Genomic DNA, 19839 nt, shown 5'->3' on the forward strand with positions numbered 1-19839 from the left:
TGAGATGTAGACAAGTCTTACCTTTATCCCAAGGGACAGTGGCGTATCTAGATAATCCTTACAAGGGCAATGTTTCAAAAAAAGGTAACAAAATCGAAAAACGCCAATTTTTTCCAAAAATTACACTACCGCTGGAGCGTCAAGGGGTAGCAGGGCTACCCCTGTTTACACGCTATATCCACCCGTGATAATTGCAATCACAAGTTACATCTTCTCACTTTTACCTTTCAACATTAGTATTAGTACTTACAACGCCTCAATAATGTAAAGACTTTGAAATGAATTTCACATCTCAATATTGTAAAGACTATGTAATCAAGTTTACGTGTTTATTTTTTATGTACGTGTCAGTGTAAATTCAAGTTGATTTAGATTTCCACTTAATTTTTTTTTTTTGGAAATGGGTAGGCTCAGATATAATACGTATTTGTGCTTTTTTTTATGTACGTTTTCCATTAGTCTACGTTTTGACATATATATTTTGTTTTAAAACTGGTCGGGTCAAATATGATATGTTTTCATTAGATGGTATAAATTCGAAGTAGTTTACGTTTCGATGCCCGCAACACGTCGTACCATTTTTATCTTAAAAAACATAATTCTCTTACGTACTTATTTTTATGTACGTGTCGCTATAAGTTCAAGTTGGTTAACGTTTTGACGTAAATTTCTTTCGCAAATAAGTCGGATCAAATATAATACGTTTTCGTGCTTGTTTTTATACATGTTTTCAACTTATCTACGTTTTGACGTAAGTTTTGTTCAGAAACAAATCGGGTAAATATAATACGCCTTTGTTATACGGAATAAATTCGAGTCAGTTTAGATTTCGACCCACCCCAATACGTTTTCTAGTTAAAATATAAAAAGGATATAGGTCGGCCCAACACCCAACAACTGCTCCCTCAGGATAACTATCAAAACAAAGTATCACCACGTGTCACACAAACACCATAACACATTAACGTAGTCATCATACAACTTTAAAACACATAACATCACTTCACAAACCAACTTACATACCATACAACTTTCAAACACACAATCTTAAACTTTAAACAATGCAAACAACAATGATGGGTGTGAAAACCGACAACATACACCCCACCATGGAGCCACAAGTACATCTAAAGGACAAAAAGGTAAAAGAACTAGTAGCCGACACTAAGCGGCTAGTGGAGGTACCGTACACAGCCACCCTGGCGCACACGTTGAATGCGCTGGTGGCGAACCAGGTGGTGGCAGTGCCGGTGGCTGCACCACCTGGTCATTGGATTGGGGCTGGTGGGTCTATGATATTAGAGTCGGATAAACATACGGGTGTTGTGAGGAAACATTATATAGGGATGGTTACTATGTTGGATATATTGTCGCATATTGCGGGGGATAAACCGGATGGCGGCGATGAGGGGTTGGATATGGAGGAGAGGATGGCGGTTCCGGTTTCGTCGGTTATCGGTCATTGTCTTGAGAGTCTTAGCCTTTGGACGCTTAACCCTTGCACCAGGTAAATTTTAGGTTAGAAACCAGTGTATTACATATAAAATGAGTATTAAATAGTTCGTAACAAAGATTTTTTAATTTATAACAATATATTTTAGTTAAGAAATAGAATACGAAAGTGATTCTTGAGTGAAACAAATTAAATATTAAATAGTTAGTAACATATATTTTTAAATTTTTTTTACAATATTTTAGTTAACCTTTTTGATTAAGATATAAACTACGGAGTGAACTAAAATAAATATTAAATAGTTAGTAACAAAGATTTTTAAATTTATAACAATATTGTAGTTAACATTTTTAGTTAAGAAATAAAGTACGAAAGTGAATTTTGAGTGAAATAAAATAAATTTAAATAGTTTGTAACAATAAATTTTGAATTTTTTAACAATATTTTAGTTTAGTTTTTTAGTTAAGAAATAGAGTACGAAAGTGAACCATGAGTGATATAAAGCAAGTATTAAATAGTTCGTAACAAAAAATTTTGAATTTTTAACAATTTTTTAGTTTAGTTTTTTAGTTAAGAAATAGAGTAGAAAGTGAATCATGAGTAATATAAAGTTTGGGTTAAAAGTAAACAAATTAAGAGGGTTAAAATACAAAGATGAAAACTTTTGGGTTAAAAGTGGAAAATCACAATTTTTTTTTTTGGAAAAACACCCTATGCTTGGGTACAACAACACAATGCAATAAATCTAACTGGGTTAAGCCTAAAGGACAAAACGTGCAATAAAATTCCTTGTAAAGGGCAAAACTTGTCAAAATTCCTTAAAAAGGACACCGTCTGATAAGTGGTATTAAGATAAAGAACAAAACTTGTAATTTTTCCTTTATATTATGGAAATACCATCACTAGAAGGAACATATACAAATGGTAGTTTTCTATCTGTTTTGTTATATTTATGCAGCATTCTAGACTGTATGGAGGTGTTTAGCAAAGGAATTCATCGCGCATTAGTACCACTGGATAGCAACATGGAGAACGTAGCCGGAGTAGAGCTCGTTGAGTCGGCCTCGACATACCGAATGGTCACACAAATGGACCTCATCAAGTTCTTAAAAGGACACGAACCCGAACTCAAACATATACTCAACCAAACCGTGCACGAACTGTCTGTAGTAGTCGAACCCGTCTTTGGCGTCACTAATCACACCAAAGTCATAGATGCCATCAAGTCAATGAGAGCCGGCTCTCTTAACGCCGTCCCTATCATTGAATCTACAAATCCCACAACCGAAGATCACTCGCTACTCGTAAATGTAAAAAACCGTATACTCTACAAAATTCTATAGATTACGGGTTTTGTTTTTAAATAACGGTTGTGTGTCGGATATTTCTTGTAGGGAAAAGGGAGGAAAGTGATCGGTACATTTTCGGCTACGGATTTGAGAGGGTGCCCGGTTTCTCAGTTGCAATCTTTTTTGCCGGCAAGTGTGATGGAATACACGACGAGCTTGTTGTCCGTGTCGGCTAATATGGCAGGGTCGAGCCCGAGGGAGCTTGTGATTTGCTACGGTGAATCACGACTAGGTGAAGTGGTCGATAAGTTGGTGGCGAACCATGTTCATCGTGTTTGGGTTGTGGACCGTAACGGGCTGCTCGAGGGGCTTGTTTCGCTTACGGATATAATTAGAGTGATTAGGAGCTCTTTGTTAGAGTAGTTTATAGCAAGTTTGGGTGTTTTTTGTTTTGTATTTACTGAACCATGTTCATCGTCTTTTGGGTTGTGGACCGTAACGTGGTGTATTAAATGTTTCTTTTTTAAGATATGTTAACATACTAATCAAATTTGAAGTCAAAGAAAGTCAAAACTGGCTTTTGCTCTTCCAGTAGAAAAAGAGCGGTTCGGGTCCAAATAAGAAAATTGAACGGCAATGAGTCGGGTATGACTAATATCATACTTATACCCAGATATAAAATCTTGTCTCATACTCGACCTATTACCTATCGGGTATTTAGCGGGCATTTACTCCGCCATACCGGCATGTATCGAGTATACCCGTTGGAATTTTCATATATTTTTATTTTTTTTTATAATTTTATGTCTTAAAATTTTATATAATATATTAAATTATGATAAATATCATACATATCATCATAGTCATAATTATATTTGATATATTTAAAAATGTAATATATTATATTAATAATCTTAAAAAATAATTTTGTATTTCGTAACATATAATTATGAATAATGTCATCAAAATGTATATTCAAATGAAAAGTTTAGTTTTCAAATAACAACGTTACAAGACTGAAACATTACTTAACAATAGTTACAAAAATAAATATAAAACTTAAGGGTGTATATTTCGAATAATCGGGTCGGATCTAATCTCATACCCGTTTCATACCCGTGAAATACCTTTTTCCGTGCCCATACCCAACTCAATACCCGTCAGATATCAGGTATACCTGTCCCAAATACTTCGGGTTTCAAATATACCTGTCGGACTCTGGTATTTTTCTCATCTTTAGGAACACCTTTAAGTAGAGAAGTCTGGTTGGGCCCCGTATTTCTTTAAACAAAAAAAGTGGGCCCTGATTTTAAAATAGAACACCTTCAAGGCTTCAACTTCAAGTAGAAAAGTCAATTAGGCCCAATTTTTTTCAAGGCCCTATATTTTTTCAACACAAAATGGGCCCTAATCTTCTAGCGGACTATAAGCCCTTTCAATTGGGCCGGTTTTATTTACACCTCTATAATTCAGAAAATATGCCGAGCTATTGCTTTTGAAGAGGTGAAAACTAAATAAATCAAAATACACACAAACATGTACATAGAGAGATAGATGTAAAATCCTAACAAAAAATGATTAGAACTGACATACTGACATTGTTGTTCATCCGAGAAGAGACACGACACACAACAAGATTAGAGGAAACCCCTCCCCCGCGATGATAGGAGTGCTCGAGTCATGATAACTAATATTTACGCTTTGCTTTGTATGCACCTAAAGGCCTAATTTTGTATGACATTATTGTTCATCCGACCAAGAAGAGACACGACAGAAAACATGATTAGATCGAGCCCCTCCCCCACCCCCCGGGTGCGCGTGCGGTCATAATAACTAATATTTGCGCTTTGCTTTGTATGCACGTTGAAGGTTAGTATATACATATTTAACACACTTTTTTAGTTACCTAGTGGCAAAATTGTGACATAACTCGTCTTCCAATTACTTGGTAAGACATCGTATGGCAAAAGTGGCATAACTCGTCATCTAATATAAGTAAGAGAAAAGAAAATGTATACTTTGTTCGTTTAAAATAAAAGTGTACGTTGTTAGACAAGTGATAAAATTACCAAGCAAATCAAACGGACAAGAAACTTGCTTTCAACATGTTATCCATATTGATTAGGTGAAACTATTGGAATAGGGACTAACATTGAATAACATGGTCGGAAAAGGAGTGTTGAAGACAAGTGAAAGTGATAGCATTATCATTTAACACGTTTTGTCATGGGACACCTATGCTATCACGACTCTTTCATGTCATACTTTTCCAGCCTAACAATTTGAGCTATTCATTAATGCAACCAAATATTTATTGATTGAATAGAATGATAGATATTTATAGAGTTATGTTTATCACTGTTTTGTAAAGTTAGTGATAAGTATAACCAAAAAAATAATAATTAACCGCCAACAAAAGCTTAGCCACCTGGGTAAATCCAACGGCAAAAGGACACCCATACTCTCGAACGCAAACCCCACTGGTAACCCGGGCGCCACAATTCCGGAGGAAACCCATGCTCGAAGGCCAATTGTGATTAAACCAATGGCTCAATCCAAGGCAATTTTGCTCTAGACGAGACTCCAACCAATGACCTCCACTTTGAAAGGTTATAAGGCTGCGGTGTGATAAATAGAAATTATTTTTAAATGTTGATATACATTTATATGTGTGTGTTTGGGGGGGGGGGGGGGGGGGGTGTTCATTCGAACTACAAAAAAAATAATAAAGGGGGAAGCGATTAGTTTTATATGTAAAAAAGTCACAAAAAATTAATTTCTACACAAAAATCGACCCATAACTAGTGGACCAAAATGAAGGCAAGTTCAGTAATACTCGAATCGGTATATGGCCTACATCAGAACTCAGCATCCAATTACTAGCCCTCAACAGGACCACATCTGAACTCAGTAGCTTGCATCAAAAGCACATGAAAGCAAGACAAGTACATGCATGCTTCCTTAATTATTAGACTGGAGGGTATGGGGGCCGGACTTGGCCCGGCGCCGCACCCCCACACCGCCGCCTTCTCCTTGTCCCGGCTTCTCCGTCTCCCCAAGGCCGCTGACGACGGGCCACCTCCTCTCACATAAACCTATACATACATACATACATACATACATACATACATACATACATACATACATACATACATACATACATACATACATACATACATACATACATACATACATACATACATACATACATACATACATACATACATACATACATACATACATACATACATACATACATACATACATACATACATACATACATACATACATACATACATACATACATACATACATACATACATACATACATACATACATACATACATACATACATACATACATACATACATACATACATAAAGGGGTTCATCCCCCACCCCACCCTCTAGGTCCATCCCCTTTAGGTCACGCTTACGTGGCGGTGACGTGGCGGCCCATCCCCTTGGGGATGAGGCTCTCCATACCCTCCAGTCTTATATATACAAGTATGTATGAAATATGAACTTGAATACCCTAATTGCCATTTGCCATTGTCTTTTTATATATACAAGTACTAGGTTATTACCCGGGATTGCTTCCCGGGCTTGAGAAAATTTTTATATTAAAAACTATATCTAATTAATATATAAATTAGATCATAGAAAAAGAAGTATGACATATTAAAACTTTAAACCAAACCAGCGGCATCACATTCTAAGCTGGAAAAGATATCTATACTCTATGCGACGAACTGATGTTTCGGGAGACTTGACGTAATCATGTTTTATTACAGTTGATACAAAAATGAAGCAAATAAAAAAACTTAAAATACTTTTTCCCTCGGAGTTTATCCTGGTCCTAACACGACAAAACGTTGTAAAAAAATCCTCGAACAGTATCACTATGAGGCAACACTATCGATCCAACATCTATTACTTTATTCTGCCTTTATGATCACACCAACTTCAGCAGGTCGTATTATTCGATCATGGAGCGTGTATCCTTCCTGCAAAACCAAAAGAGAAACATGGTCAAGTACGGGTATGCATCAGGTCACAACCAAAACCATAGGAAAAATTTTGGTTTTTTTTACCTTAAGAACAACCGCAACAGTATCGGGAGCCTTGGTATTATCTGGCACTTGAAACACTGCATTATGCCTGTTTGGATCGAACTCCTCGTTTGTTGGATCATATTTCTCCACTCCAAAATTTCTTGAAAACCTGAAAATCAACAAACCTTCTAAATTAAGAAAAAACTGATCATTGATAAAAATACAAAAGGTGTTCGGTAGACTCGTTTTGAGGGTACACAACTATAATTTATAAAAAAAAACAAAAAAACGATAACTAATAAGAAAGTTAAAAATTTACACATTCAAGATTTTTAAAAGAGGGATACCTTAGAAAGGGTGCTTCCAATCGGCTGAAGATGAAAGTTACACATTCTCCTTAAAGTGTTCCACATCAGGAACCAACCTTTCCAATTGCCTAAATTTTCATGTTACACATTTTCCTTAAAGTGTTCCACATCAGAGTATAACAATAGAACACGAAAGTGCAATATCGTTAACCTAAACATAGATTGGGTAAGCAAGATTTTTTACAACTAACTAACAAAAACCAAAAGCAATTGACCTTTGCATCCAAAGAATGCCACCATATCCATTTGGTATGGAAGACGAAAAACTAAAAAAGGCCCGTCCCATGGTTCCCATACAAAACCCACTTCACCAACTTATAAAATAAACATTAATATTAAAAAATAGAAATTATACCTTTTTAACATCAGCGACGCACTCCAGAGCTTGCATTAAATTACCAAATTGAGTGGAAAAAACCCTAACAAAAAAGACTGATCATCAACACATTAATAAAAACCCTCATTCATCAGTCAAAATCATTAATTTCAGCAGATGACGATCTTTTTGTATAAGATTCTGAGTTGTTCCCGTTTCCTTTGAGATGCTACCCTATTAAACAAAAGAAAAATTATACCAATCCATTGTTTGGGGTTAAAACAATGTTTTGAAACCACTGTTTTGGGTTAAAACAGTGTTTTGAAACCACTTTTGGGTTAAAACAGTGTTTGAAATGGCAAGTGCAGGTATAAGAAATCCTGCATCATTCAAATCGCCGAAAAGGCCTACTTTCGACAAAAATGGCAAGTGCAGGTATAAGAAATCCCAAACACCCTCAAAACAGCTTGATGCTGCATATCAAAAATCATGTTACTATCTTTTCAAGGCAGCATTAAAACCAAAACAACAAAGGAAGTGAGAGTAACCTTAAATAGGGTTCAGATGCAGTGATATCTTCTTCAAGGTTGTATATCTTTTGTGGCATGGAGGGTACAAGACCTGTCCACGTCAGCAACTTCCTTAGAAGCATGCCACGGGGTCCGGCTAATGACAAAATCCCTTCATAACGAGCTACAGCCCTCTGCGCAGCAAGCCATATGGGAAGATCTTCATCTAATAGTTGATTAACACTGAACATATCATCACTACTCAGAGGTTGTTCAAGCATGTCAGATTTCCTGAAAACAGGGAATTCCTTGATCCATTTCATCCATACCTCAGCAGCATCTTCTTGTCCTTCAATGGTACGTTCTAACGCCTGTCACTCACAACAAAGCAAAGCATTTTAATTAAACAACCAAACTTCGAATGTTGTAATCAATCTTAAGCAATTACCTCAGCAAACCATCTCCCTAACGGCTCAGAGATACTGGAGAAAAGTGCTTGCAGAAGCTTGGACTGCAAGTAATCCAGTTTTTCGACAATTAGTAGACCCTTCTATCTCTCTGTGGCGTATCCCCTCCTGTAGGATACATGGGTCAACACTGAAATCAAGTCAGAACATGTAGAATGAATGATAGAATTCTCACCTGAAAATGATTGCTTTAGACTCGGACGCTTTCTTCCAATCAACGTAGACGGGCAGAGTGAGGAGATAATCAGTATTTAATGCTGACGTTAACATTAAATCAGCAGCTGACAGCTCTTCAAATTGAGCATTGTAAAGTAGTTGAATGAAAGCACGCTGAAAACGGGTGTCAACGGACATATCTTCCATTCCCAAAAAGTCATCCTCCTCGTCAAAGTGATGACGTTGATGATACTAATTAGCAGCAGCATGAGTAAGATCATAATCTGCTCGCATTTCCTCTAAAATGCTTTTATGTTTAGCATGTAAAATAGAGTCCAGACACCTGAAACACACACACACACACACATATATATATATATATATATACATATATATATATATATATATATATATATATATATTTAAAAAAATCAGGAAATTCACAAGCAGAAAAAAGTCAAATCAAGCTTACGAGGACATGAGAAGAAACTCTTGTTTCTCTTTTGGTGAATCAAAGGTTGAGACGATGGCGTCTAAGTTCAATTCGAGAATAACAAATCAAAATTAATAACAAAGTTTAAACCTGTCAAACAATGATTCAAACAGGTCAAACAGGTTGCTGAAATCCTGTCAATACCTAGAAATACGGAGTTTAAACCTCAAGGAGTGCATAGGTTTTAAATGTGACAAAACTGGTGAGTTGGGTAACACGTTGGATTGACCTTGCCCCTTTCTAGCCCAAGATCTGAATAAATTGGTTAAATTAAGAATAATTATCATTTAATAACTTACAGATCTAGAAATCTCAATAATAGAAACCTGTGTACCTAAGCAAATGCCAAGATATGGAACTTTGTTCTCGTCGGCATACTTGGTAGCTAGTATCATTTTGTTTACACCACAATCACCAAATCTGCCAGGAACCAAAACACATGATGAGTTTTGTACATATTAATATATAATTTTACAATAGTAATAACTCATATTGAGATCACTTTATGCATAGTGCCACAAAAAAACTAAGATATACCAAGTTGTGTACAAAGAGAAATGATAACTAATATGCAGAATGCATGGTGAATATTTATAGATAATCTAAACCCAATTCAGAAGTTGTCATGCATTACATGTTCCCAACAACACCAAGCACACGTACAAGGCAAACATGAATGAAGTTGAAATTATCTCCATAATAGGGCATTGACATAGCATTTAAAAACGACGATGATCAACCCACTTGCATCTTCGTTCGCTGCAGTAACAACTGCCCTGCGCACTATTCGTACAACAACAATCAATAGTCCTAAAAAAATGTATTGTTCCTGAGAACAGGCCAAATATGTCTATAAAAAGCATACAATAAATGAACAAAGATATTATCTTTATAGCATCCCTTCTACATATGATTGTGTAGAACCTATAAACTGCAAGAAAATAAACCTTTGAGAACATCATATGATGTTTGACCCTCGGATCGTCTATGGAGAAGTATCACTGAGCTATAGTCTCACTGATTACATAAAGTTGTGCATCCACCATTGCACCAGCAGACCACAACATTGTAACTTGTAAGAATCGCCAACGCGTAGTAAGCTGGAACCCAATTATCCTGTTCCCACTCACAAACTTAACCACAACACAATTCATCTCATAAAATCGTTGAAACTGCTCTAATTACCAGATCCAGATCATAATACTCGTTCACAAAAATAGATCAAACTTAATTCATCTCATAAAAATGATGAAAACACTATAATTACCAGATCCAAATCAAAATGACCGTTCACAAAAACAGATTAAACTCAACACAACACAACACAATTCATTTTGAGAAATCGTTAAAATGGCTATAAATACCATTTCCAGATCAAAATAACTGTTCACATAAACAGATCAAACTTAACCACAATACATCTCATAAGTGATTTACCACTCGAAAGAACTGGGTAGATACCACAAGAACAAACATACTATGATAACCTTTAACTTGGTAGTGTTAAAATTAGCCCTAATTTTGTAAATATGGAAACGAAATTACCTTAATGAAAGGAGAACAAACATACTGTGATAACCTTTAACTTGAAGAACATGAGTGTGTACCACCACAGCGATGAATCCATCTATACTCCCAAACCCTAGATGTTTAACATCATCTCTCTGCAAAGCATCTCTAGCCACCAATCGAAGGAGATGTATACAGTTGATTCCGATCTTGTCCGATCATCCAGTGTCACATAGAAGTTTGTAACCAAATCATCACCATCGTCACTCTCTTTCGTCCCCCAAACTCAATGAGTTTGTCAGATCTAACCCTAAACTACATAGTGTTTCTTCAAGAGTATGAAATTCTAGGGAAGAAAGAGAGAGAGGAAGAAGATGAGGGTTTGAAAAAGAAGCGCGAGAAAGAAAAAATAGGAGTACAGGAGAAGGAGAAGTGAAGTGAAGGAGAAGATTTTAGGGTTTTTTAGAGGAGTGGTACTGTTGGGCGGGAAAAGGGAATTGAGGATGCCCTAATCAAGTGACACGTGGCCCAAATAACTTTCATTTATTAGTTATAATAGATAATAGATGTATTGTAACTTTTAATTAAAAGATGACTATTGATATGTGGAGTACTAGATTTAACATGAGTAAAAAAAAGGGTTAAGATTCCTTCTATCTGGTGTCCGTTTTGCTCATTACGGGCGGCATTGGCGCAGCTTTGAAGGGGCCGGGAGGGGCGCCCGACCCCCCCCCCGAACTTTTCGATCACTAGTATTATATATGTAGTTTTCGTATAGAAATTTTTGGGCATATACGTTTTCGACTCCCCGGTTCTATAGAAACTTTTTGGTATATATATTTTCGACCCCCCCCCCCGGTCGAAAACGTCAAGCTTCGCCACTGACGGGCGGAGACTTGAGATCATGTTTTGGGGGAGTATTGAGATGCGTATCGTGTTTCGAATGATATTGAGATGCGGTTAGATATAGCTTTTCCGGTTTCTAGATCTCCTTGTACGATTATCTCTTGTTTGAGTCAAGTCATTTTCCTAATCCGAAGACGACAATCATTGAAGCTATAATCTTTTCAGTATGGTGGAGCATTTGAAGGGCTCGAAATGATAATTATCTTTGGTCGATACAATGGTGACGAAGAGTTTCTGCTCGACAATATTATATCTATGTTTTTTCTGTGGTCTTTTAGTTGATTTAGAAAATATAAGATCGGGTGGATTGAGTGGTTGAAAAAATTCGCTCCTTTCATATAATTGTTCTTTTCTTTCGCCCTTGTTAGTGATTTGCTAAACGGGTGTCTGGTTTATAAAGTTTGGTTTACTAAAAGAAACTTTACATCCCGTACAAAGTTACCAACACATATGGGTTCTTCAAGTAGGACTAACATAAAAGAGGCAAAAACCAAGCCACCTAACCAACGTGTCAAAGAAAGTCGCAACAACCACAGGTGCAAAATGGGCTAGCAATAAAATTTTATAAATAAGCAATAGTTTAAAATTGTTGTACTAGCAATAAAATTTAAATAATAACTTCTTTCACATGTAATATGTATTTACATACGGATTTACAAGATTAGCTTAAGTTAATTTAATTAAAATTTGTTCATTGTCATTATAATACCTTTTCTGTTTAATAAGAAAAGAATACATTAGCATTAATATAAGTTTTACAATTAATGAATATTATCTAGGGGTGTGAATTATGACAATACACGAGACTCGCATGAAATTTACATGTTCAATTTTAGTATAAACTGTTTGCGTTAGTTCGTGTGAAGCCCGTAAACACGTTTAGCTAAGTGGATCAGGTCCGGTCAAATTTACGAGTTCACGGGTTTACCCATATATCCCGTTTTGGGTTATTGGATTTTAATAATCCTAAGTTTCACCCGTTGGCCGATAATAATCGCAACTTTAAAAATTCACTCAAACGATCCCAACTTATAAAAATTTGGACCCCGTTGATCCATTTCTAACTGCAGTGCACTTGAATCTATTAAGGAGGCTACAAGTGCACTTGAATTTATTGAGGAGATCAAATTCTTATATTTTAGAAAAGGATCGATGACGGCCAAATGCTTACAAGTTGGGATCCTTATAGGGAATTTTTAAAGTTGAGATTATTATCGGCCAACCGGTGAAACTTAGTATTATTAAAATCCAATAACTCTCACATTTTTATTGTAAGTTAAAAAAAGAGTTAATTACATAGTTAGTCTCTGTGGTTTACACAAAGTAACAATCTAAGGTATTAATAGTTTAAAATCACTTCTTAGGGTACTAGATTTCCATTTTTTAACATGTGGGCGTATTAACGTTAATTCCCTGGTTAAATATTAGTACATTGGATTGTTAGTTTGTGTAAACCACAGGGAATAACTATGTAATTAATACCCCACATGTTAAAAAATGGAAAGTTAGTACCCCAGAAGTGATTTTAAACTATTAGTACCTCAGATTGTTAGTTTGTGTAAACCATAGGGACTAACTATGTAATTAATACCCCCACATGTTAAAAAATGGTGTTCGAATTCGTGCATCTAACATGATTTTAAGGTTCATATCAAAATTTTCGGATTTGCGTCTAGTTTAACCTGTCAACCCACAAACACAACTTATTTAACACCCTTAAATTACTAACCCCTGTAGAAAATGAGATGATAAGTTGTAAATATTAAATGTGTGATTTGTGACGTTTTACATCATTTGTATCTAGAGACTTATCAACTCTTTTTAAATGATTTATAATGATATGTTATTATTCCATATATAAATAAGTAACTTTTTTATGCATAAATACTTGTAAGTTGTGTTTTGGGGATTTTTCAAAAAAAAACTTGATTTTTTAGGTTTAACCCAAAGGTTTTTACCTTTTGCAATTTTAACCCTACAAAATTTGTTTTTTAACTTTAACTCAAAACTTTTCATTATTTGCAATTTAACTTCATAACTTTTATCAATTATACTTTTCGTTGGTTTAACGTTTTTACGTTTCGTTACGTATAGTTCTAAATTTTTCGAGTTAATACGACGCAACGTACGAGTGTGGTTCAACTTTTTATGTTTTGTTTCAAATTTTGCATGTTAACACGGCACAACGTGCATGTGTGGTTCAACGTTCTTATCTCTATTTTTTCATGTTTGATAGGTTCGTCGCAACACGCAGATCCTAGGTCGAGTCAGTGTTGGTGGTCGATTACGGTTGTGTGACATTAGTACTATTTGACACCGTCTTACACCCCGCCACAACGCGGGGTGTGCTTTGGGGTTTTCCAAAGAAAAAATGGTTATGCATATTGTTGTCGTAACCTTGGCTTTAGGGGTTTCCAAAAAAAAATTGATTTTTTTTACTTTTCATTCAAAAGTATTTCATAAATTACTTTTAACCCAAAACTATTTGTTTTTTTTTTTTTTTACTTTTAACCCAAAACTTTTATCTTTTGCAATCTATCCTCACAACTTTTTTTTAGTTTCAACTTTGATCCTTTATAGTTTTCATTTTCCGATTTATGCTTGGTTCTAAATTTTGTGACTTAACACATCGTAACGTGCGTCTTTGGTTTAACGTTTTTACGTTTCTTTCTAAATTTTGCGAGTTAACACGACGCAACGTGCGTGTATGTGTGAACGTTTTTACATCGTCTATTTTTTTTTCCCGTTTGACAGGTTTAACATAACGTGCGGGTCCTAGGTCGACTTAGTTATAACTAAAGAATCCCCGTCGCATTGCGGCGGGTCTCAATTCTAGTTAAGTGTTAATTGGTAAAGAGCCTTCTAATATACACCTTTTGATCCGATGGTTGTCTACAAGTTAATATCAAATCATCCTTCTACTTCACCTAACTTTATAGCTCATTCGTGTCAAAAACTAATTTCATCTTGTTGACTGTCCAAAAGTAAATAATGTTTTTTAATACAATATATACTATGCATTGTTTCGAATCATACGAGAATACAGAGTAAATCACCCATGAACATTTTTATTTTATATTTAACTAAATATTGGATTTTTTGTGTTAATTAGTCATTTACTTCTACTAAATTATTGATGAAATTAATAAATACATTTAGGGCTGGCAATTTTAGACACGGGCACAAAAACATGACACGAAACGACACGGCGTTAACATGTTTGTGTTTAACCCTTTGTTTAATTCTTAACAGGTTTCGTGTTTGAAACAGATCGACACGATAGGACATGTTAATTTTCATGTCTACACAGGTTAAAACCTCGTTAACATGTTAAGCAACTGTGAAGACATGTTAATAACTTTTATTTAAAAACTTAGTAAGTGGGGTGGGGTTTTTGATTTACGCGACCTGAACAAAGGAAAAAACATAACCCTACTTTTGAAACATCAAATATCGCAGCGTGTAGCCGCATCTCTCTCTCTCTCTCTCAACGTCTCCACGACAGGCATCCACACTCCACCCCTTCAGGGTGTGTTCGTGTCTTAAAGGGACGTGTTCATGTCTTAACAGGTCGTATGATACGCTGCTAAGTTTTTTTGTGTCTTAACATGTCGTGTTCGTGTAACCTATTTATTATCAGGTTCGTGTTCGTGTTTGGAAAAAAAAAACCAATATAATAAGATTTCGTGCCGTATTCATGTCTTATCGTGTTCGTGTCTTAACAGGGCGTGTCTGGCATGATATGTCAGCCCTATATACATTTGAGTCTTGAGTTACTTCGAGCTTCTCAAATTAATTCACTGTATTTTATGATGTTTGTGTTATTTTATACGGTAAGAGTTAAATTATATGGCTAATTACAAAAAAGAAAAAAAAATACAATCCGCTCTAAAATAATTTGTTAATGCAGATGATAAAATTATAAATTTAATCTTCAGCATGACATTTTGAATGCTCAAAATGTGTTTTAGCAAAGGTACTAATAGTATTATGTGATGTATTTATCCAGCTAGGTATCAACTAAACATCTTGACATATGATAGGATTTTCTCACGTATTTATCCAGCTAGGATTATGCGTCTTACGTTTGATTCAATAACAATGTAACACACTGGATGATGAAATAACGCTCAAATCAAAACAATATGCAATGTATCAAGTACAGAAAAATGTACTAAATCGAATAAACATAGCGTTGATGCATACATGCAGCACATGTCCATTATATAAAAAGAATTTTGTATGTACAACATGTTGTGTCGGATGTTTGTGTGAGTTCATTTCCGGTTAAAGCTCAAACAAACGTCTAAATCTCTCCATCTTTACGTGTATACCATATATATCTTTAAAGAAAATTACATCTAACATATATAAACCTAATATTTAATTATTTAAACAATCAACAATACGAAGACATGTGGATAAAAGAAAAGAAAAAAAAAAGAATAGTACGAATACATGTCATATCATCATTTATACATTAGAAGTTTTATGTGCTAGATTTTTAAATATAAAAATTTGTTAGTATTTTATGAAACTTTTGGAAGTTTTTTTTTTAAATACGCATAAATATGCTTGTCTTATACTTTTAAGAATTTAAACTCATATTATTTTTTTATAGCAAATATTATAGCACTGTAACATTAGATTATTAATTTTAAGAAGTTAGCTAATCAAAGGATTAGATTATTAATTTTAAGAAGTTAGCTAATCAAAGGAAGATAGGAGAATATAATGTTCCACACAATATACATATAGAGTAACAGGTGAGGTTCCTGTAAAAAAAGATTTTTTTATGAGAAGTGTGAGAAGGCATAGAAATTAACATGTAGACATCATTTTTTGAACTTATGCATGACGTTTTGGGTTGTTTTAGCAAGAAAAACAACAAACATAACAATTTAAGACACAATGCAATATATTATGGACGTGAAATTTAAAAACACTATTTAACACTTAAAACACACTACTTAACGTTCTTGGCATGGTGTTTTAAGTTTTAAGCCTAAAATTCATTACATTGTGTCTTAAATTGTTATATTTAGTGTTTTTCTTCTCAAAACAACACAAAACATTATGCATAAGTCCAAAACATAATGTCTACATATGAATTTTTATGTTTTTTTCACACTTCTTACGAAAAATATTTTTTTTACAGGATCCTAAGACTAGAGTAACAAAATGTTTTTTTTATAACATCTAACATAGAGATATTTTCTTTTAATTGCTTGACACGTAATTTAGATATCTAATTTATTTTTGATACATAACTTAAACACCTGATAAGTTGTCTTTTTTATTAAATTAAGCATGTCTCCAATTGATAATTTATATATGTGTGTTAGCTTTTATAAATATACGAGTTTTTAGGACCTGTGCGTTGTGAGGGGACTGTATTAATCGAACAAGACATAGACTTAAAACGTTGAACCACGTACATGAATTGCGAAGTGTTAGCTCGCCAAATTTAAAACGAAACATAAGAGAAAAAAATAGAAAAATAACTTTAGTAAAGTTCAAAAGACCTACGATGACATCATTAAATGTCACACCCTCAAATTTTCACATGCAGGGCTTTATCGCGAGGCGCGTGACACACCAGAATCAAGCCATCAATCATGTTGAACCATTTCAAATTAATTGTAAAACGTTTAACTGCCACATTCAACATGAAGAGTGATAATAGTTTTAGATCTTTGAAAACGTAGGTTTAAGTTAACAGCATAAGCAAAAGTATAAAATCTAGACATAATCAACACCATGGTTATTTAGCATTAATAATGGCTTTCTTCGAAAACCTAGTTGCATAAAACGCAATTGACAAAAAGCGTAAAAAATGACTTTTTCTAAAACGCAATTCACTAAAAACACAAAGAAATATCTTATTTCTAAAACGCAATGGCCTAAAAACACAAAAGAAAGTGTTTTTTCTAAAACGAAATGGACTGAAAACACATAAAAATGTGTTTTACCTAAAACGCAATTGACTAAAAACACTTCAAAATGTGTTTTTCTAAAATGCAATGGACCAAAAAACACATAAAAATGTCTTTTTTTATAAAACGCAATAGCCTAAAAACACAAAAGAAATTGTTCTTTTTAAAACGCATGGACTGAAAACACATAAAAATGTGTTTTTACCTAAAACGCAATGGACTAAAAACACTTAAAAATGTGTTTTTCTAAAACGTAATGGCCAGAAAACACATAAAAATGCCTTATTTCTAAAACGCAATGACCTAAAAACACAAAAGAAAGTGTTCTTTCTAAAACGCAATGGACTGAAAACACATAAAAATATGTTTTACCTAAAACGCAATGGACTAAAAACACTTCAAAATGTGTTTTTCTAAAACGCAATGGACCAAAAAACACATAAAAATGTCTTTTTTTTCTAAAACGCAATGGCCTAAAAACACAAAAGAAAGTGTTCTCTCTAAAACGCAATGGACTAAAAACGCTTCAAAATGTGTTTTTCTAAAACGCATTGAACCAGGGTATGTTTTGTCTGTGAGTTGTCTGAACCAGGAAGTAGGAGATTAAAAACTGTCTACGAATTTAGCTCGACCCCATCTAGGGGCTGCCGCCCGTTGGACCATGCTCCCAGGGGCGCTGCCCCCGGACCTCCGCCAAGATTACTTTGTAAAACGCAATGACTCAACTCAAAAACCCAGATCGTAAAAATGCAATTTTCAAAAATTTCTTACATAGATCGAAGCCGATTTCTTCAGATTTCTTTACCGATTGACGAAATTTGAATGTTAGAAACACTTATCAGCGATCGAATCGAACGAGTCGAGTGATTCGCTTCAAAATCACAAGAAAAAATGAGATATTTTATGAAATTAAACTGGGTTTCTTCTAAAAAGTTGAAGAACACGTTGATTGGGTTTTTGAATCATTGATTGGTGACGAAAATCACACTATAATGTAGTGATTATTGAGATAGAAAGTGAAGAAAAGGTTGAATATGATGGGTTTTGAAGTTACATAGAGAAAAAATGGAGAATATTGGATAAAATTGACTAAAATATCCGTCCTTTTTTATTTTTAATTTTGACACATATCATAATCTTATTGCTTTTATCCTTTCTAACTAAAATAAACTTTCTATTTGATACTCTCCCCGATAATAAAATGCATTCATGTTTTTATCAATTATAAGTACAATCTTATTTTTTTTTAACCATAATTAAAATATCTGTATTTTTTTATAGAGTGCATAAATCATAAAATAAAGGGTGTGAATCACCATCAATATTTAACACGTAAATATAGCAAGAAACAAAAAACATATTTTTTTACGTTTTTACCGATACGAATAATCAGGTTTCAGGTTTTATCTGTAAACTCTAAGACTATGGGTATGGGGCGGGGTTGTGGTGTGGGTTGGGTATAAACATCCAAGTCACCATCCCGGGTGGGCTTGGGCTTCGGCGTGGCCCCTTGGACGGGGGGTTTCAGCCCGGGTGTTGGGCGGGGCTATCAAGATGACATGGCGGGATCTCATTGGCCAAGAAAAGTAGCCGTTTGGGCTAGCCGTTGGCCAACGGCTATGTGTTTAAAAAAAAGAGTAAACTTTCGTTTTGCTCCCTGTGGTTTGGTCACTTTAACGGTTTTGCTCCAAACCTTTAAAAATAACCATTTTACTCCCTGATGTTTCAGTTTTTTTGCCAGTTTGCTCCCCGCCTCTAACTCCATCCAAATTGTTTGTTTTTTCCATTTTGCTCCCCGCAGGGAGCAAACTGGCAACAAAACCAAAACATCAGGGAGTAAAATGGCTATTTTTAAAGGTTTAGGGCAAAACCGTTAAAGTGACCAAACCACAGGGAGCAAAACGGAAGTTTACTCTAAAAAAATTATTTTTTCACTATAAATACTCACACTTCTATTCATTTTTTTACCACAACTACCCCACCTCTTCTATAATCATCTCTATCTTATTTTAAAAAAAAATCTCATCCAACTACAATACGAAAAATGAATCCTCAAAATCGTGGTTTTGACCCGAACAATCCGTGGGCATACCAAGCACGAGAGAAGAGATAAAGAGTAAACTTCCATTTTGCTCCCTGTGATTTGGTCATTTTAACGGTTTTGCCCCAGTAGTTTAAAGATAGCCATTTTCCTCCCTGATTTTTCTAACTTATCGTCATTTTGCTCCCTGCCTCTAACTCCATCAGGGAGGAAACTGGCGACAAACTCGAAAGATTAGGGAGCAAATTGGCGACAAACTCGAAAGATCAAAGAGGAAAATGACTATTTTTAAACTATTGGAGGAAAACCGTTAAAATGACCAAACCACAGGGAGCAAAATGA

The 19839-nt window shown here is 34.7% G+C and overlaps 1 protein-coding gene and 2 long non-coding RNA genes across 3 annotated transcripts; 1 reads left to right on the forward strand and 2 right to left on the reverse strand.

Moving 5' to 3' along the window:
- Window positions 1-1011: 1011 nt before the first annotated feature.
- LOC110918141 (SNF1-related protein kinase regulatory subunit gamma-like PV42a) lies at window positions 1012-3273 on the forward strand. Its single transcript, XM_022162503.2, has 3 exons — window positions 1012-1507; window positions 2412-2763; window positions 2848-3273. Exons 1-3 carry the CDS (start codon window positions 1062-1064, stop codon window positions 3163-3165), a joined length of 1116 nt encoding a protein of 371 aa, XP_022018195.1. The 5' UTR covers window positions 1012-1061; the 3' UTR covers window positions 3166-3273.
- A 3226-nt stretch (window positions 3274-6499) lies between these two features.
- On the reverse strand, window positions 6500-7715 carry LOC110917129. Its single transcript, XR_002580361.2, has 4 exons — window positions 7520-7715; window positions 7144-7232; window positions 6836-6965; window positions 6500-6748 (listed from the first exon to the last, which is right to left on the reverse strand). It is a non-coding gene; the product is annotated as an uncharacterized LOC110917129 (long non-coding RNA).
- A 197-nt stretch (window positions 7716-7912) lies between these two features.
- Window positions 7913-8924, reverse strand: LOC110916645. Its single transcript, XR_002579896.2, has 3 exons — window positions 8632-8924; window positions 8438-8564; window positions 7913-8360 (listed from the first exon to the last, which is right to left on the reverse strand). It is a non-coding gene; the product is annotated as an uncharacterized LOC110916645 (long non-coding RNA).
- Window positions 8925-19839: the final 10915 nt, after the last annotated feature.

The sequence above is a fragment of the Helianthus annuus genome, chromosome 16 (genome assembly GCF_002127325.2).
Source record: "Helianthus annuus cultivar XRQ/B chromosome 16, HanXRQr2.0-SUNRISE, whole genome shotgun sequence".
NCBI classification, from domain to species: Eukaryota; Viridiplantae; Streptophyta; class Magnoliopsida; order Asterales; family Asteraceae; genus Helianthus; species Helianthus annuus.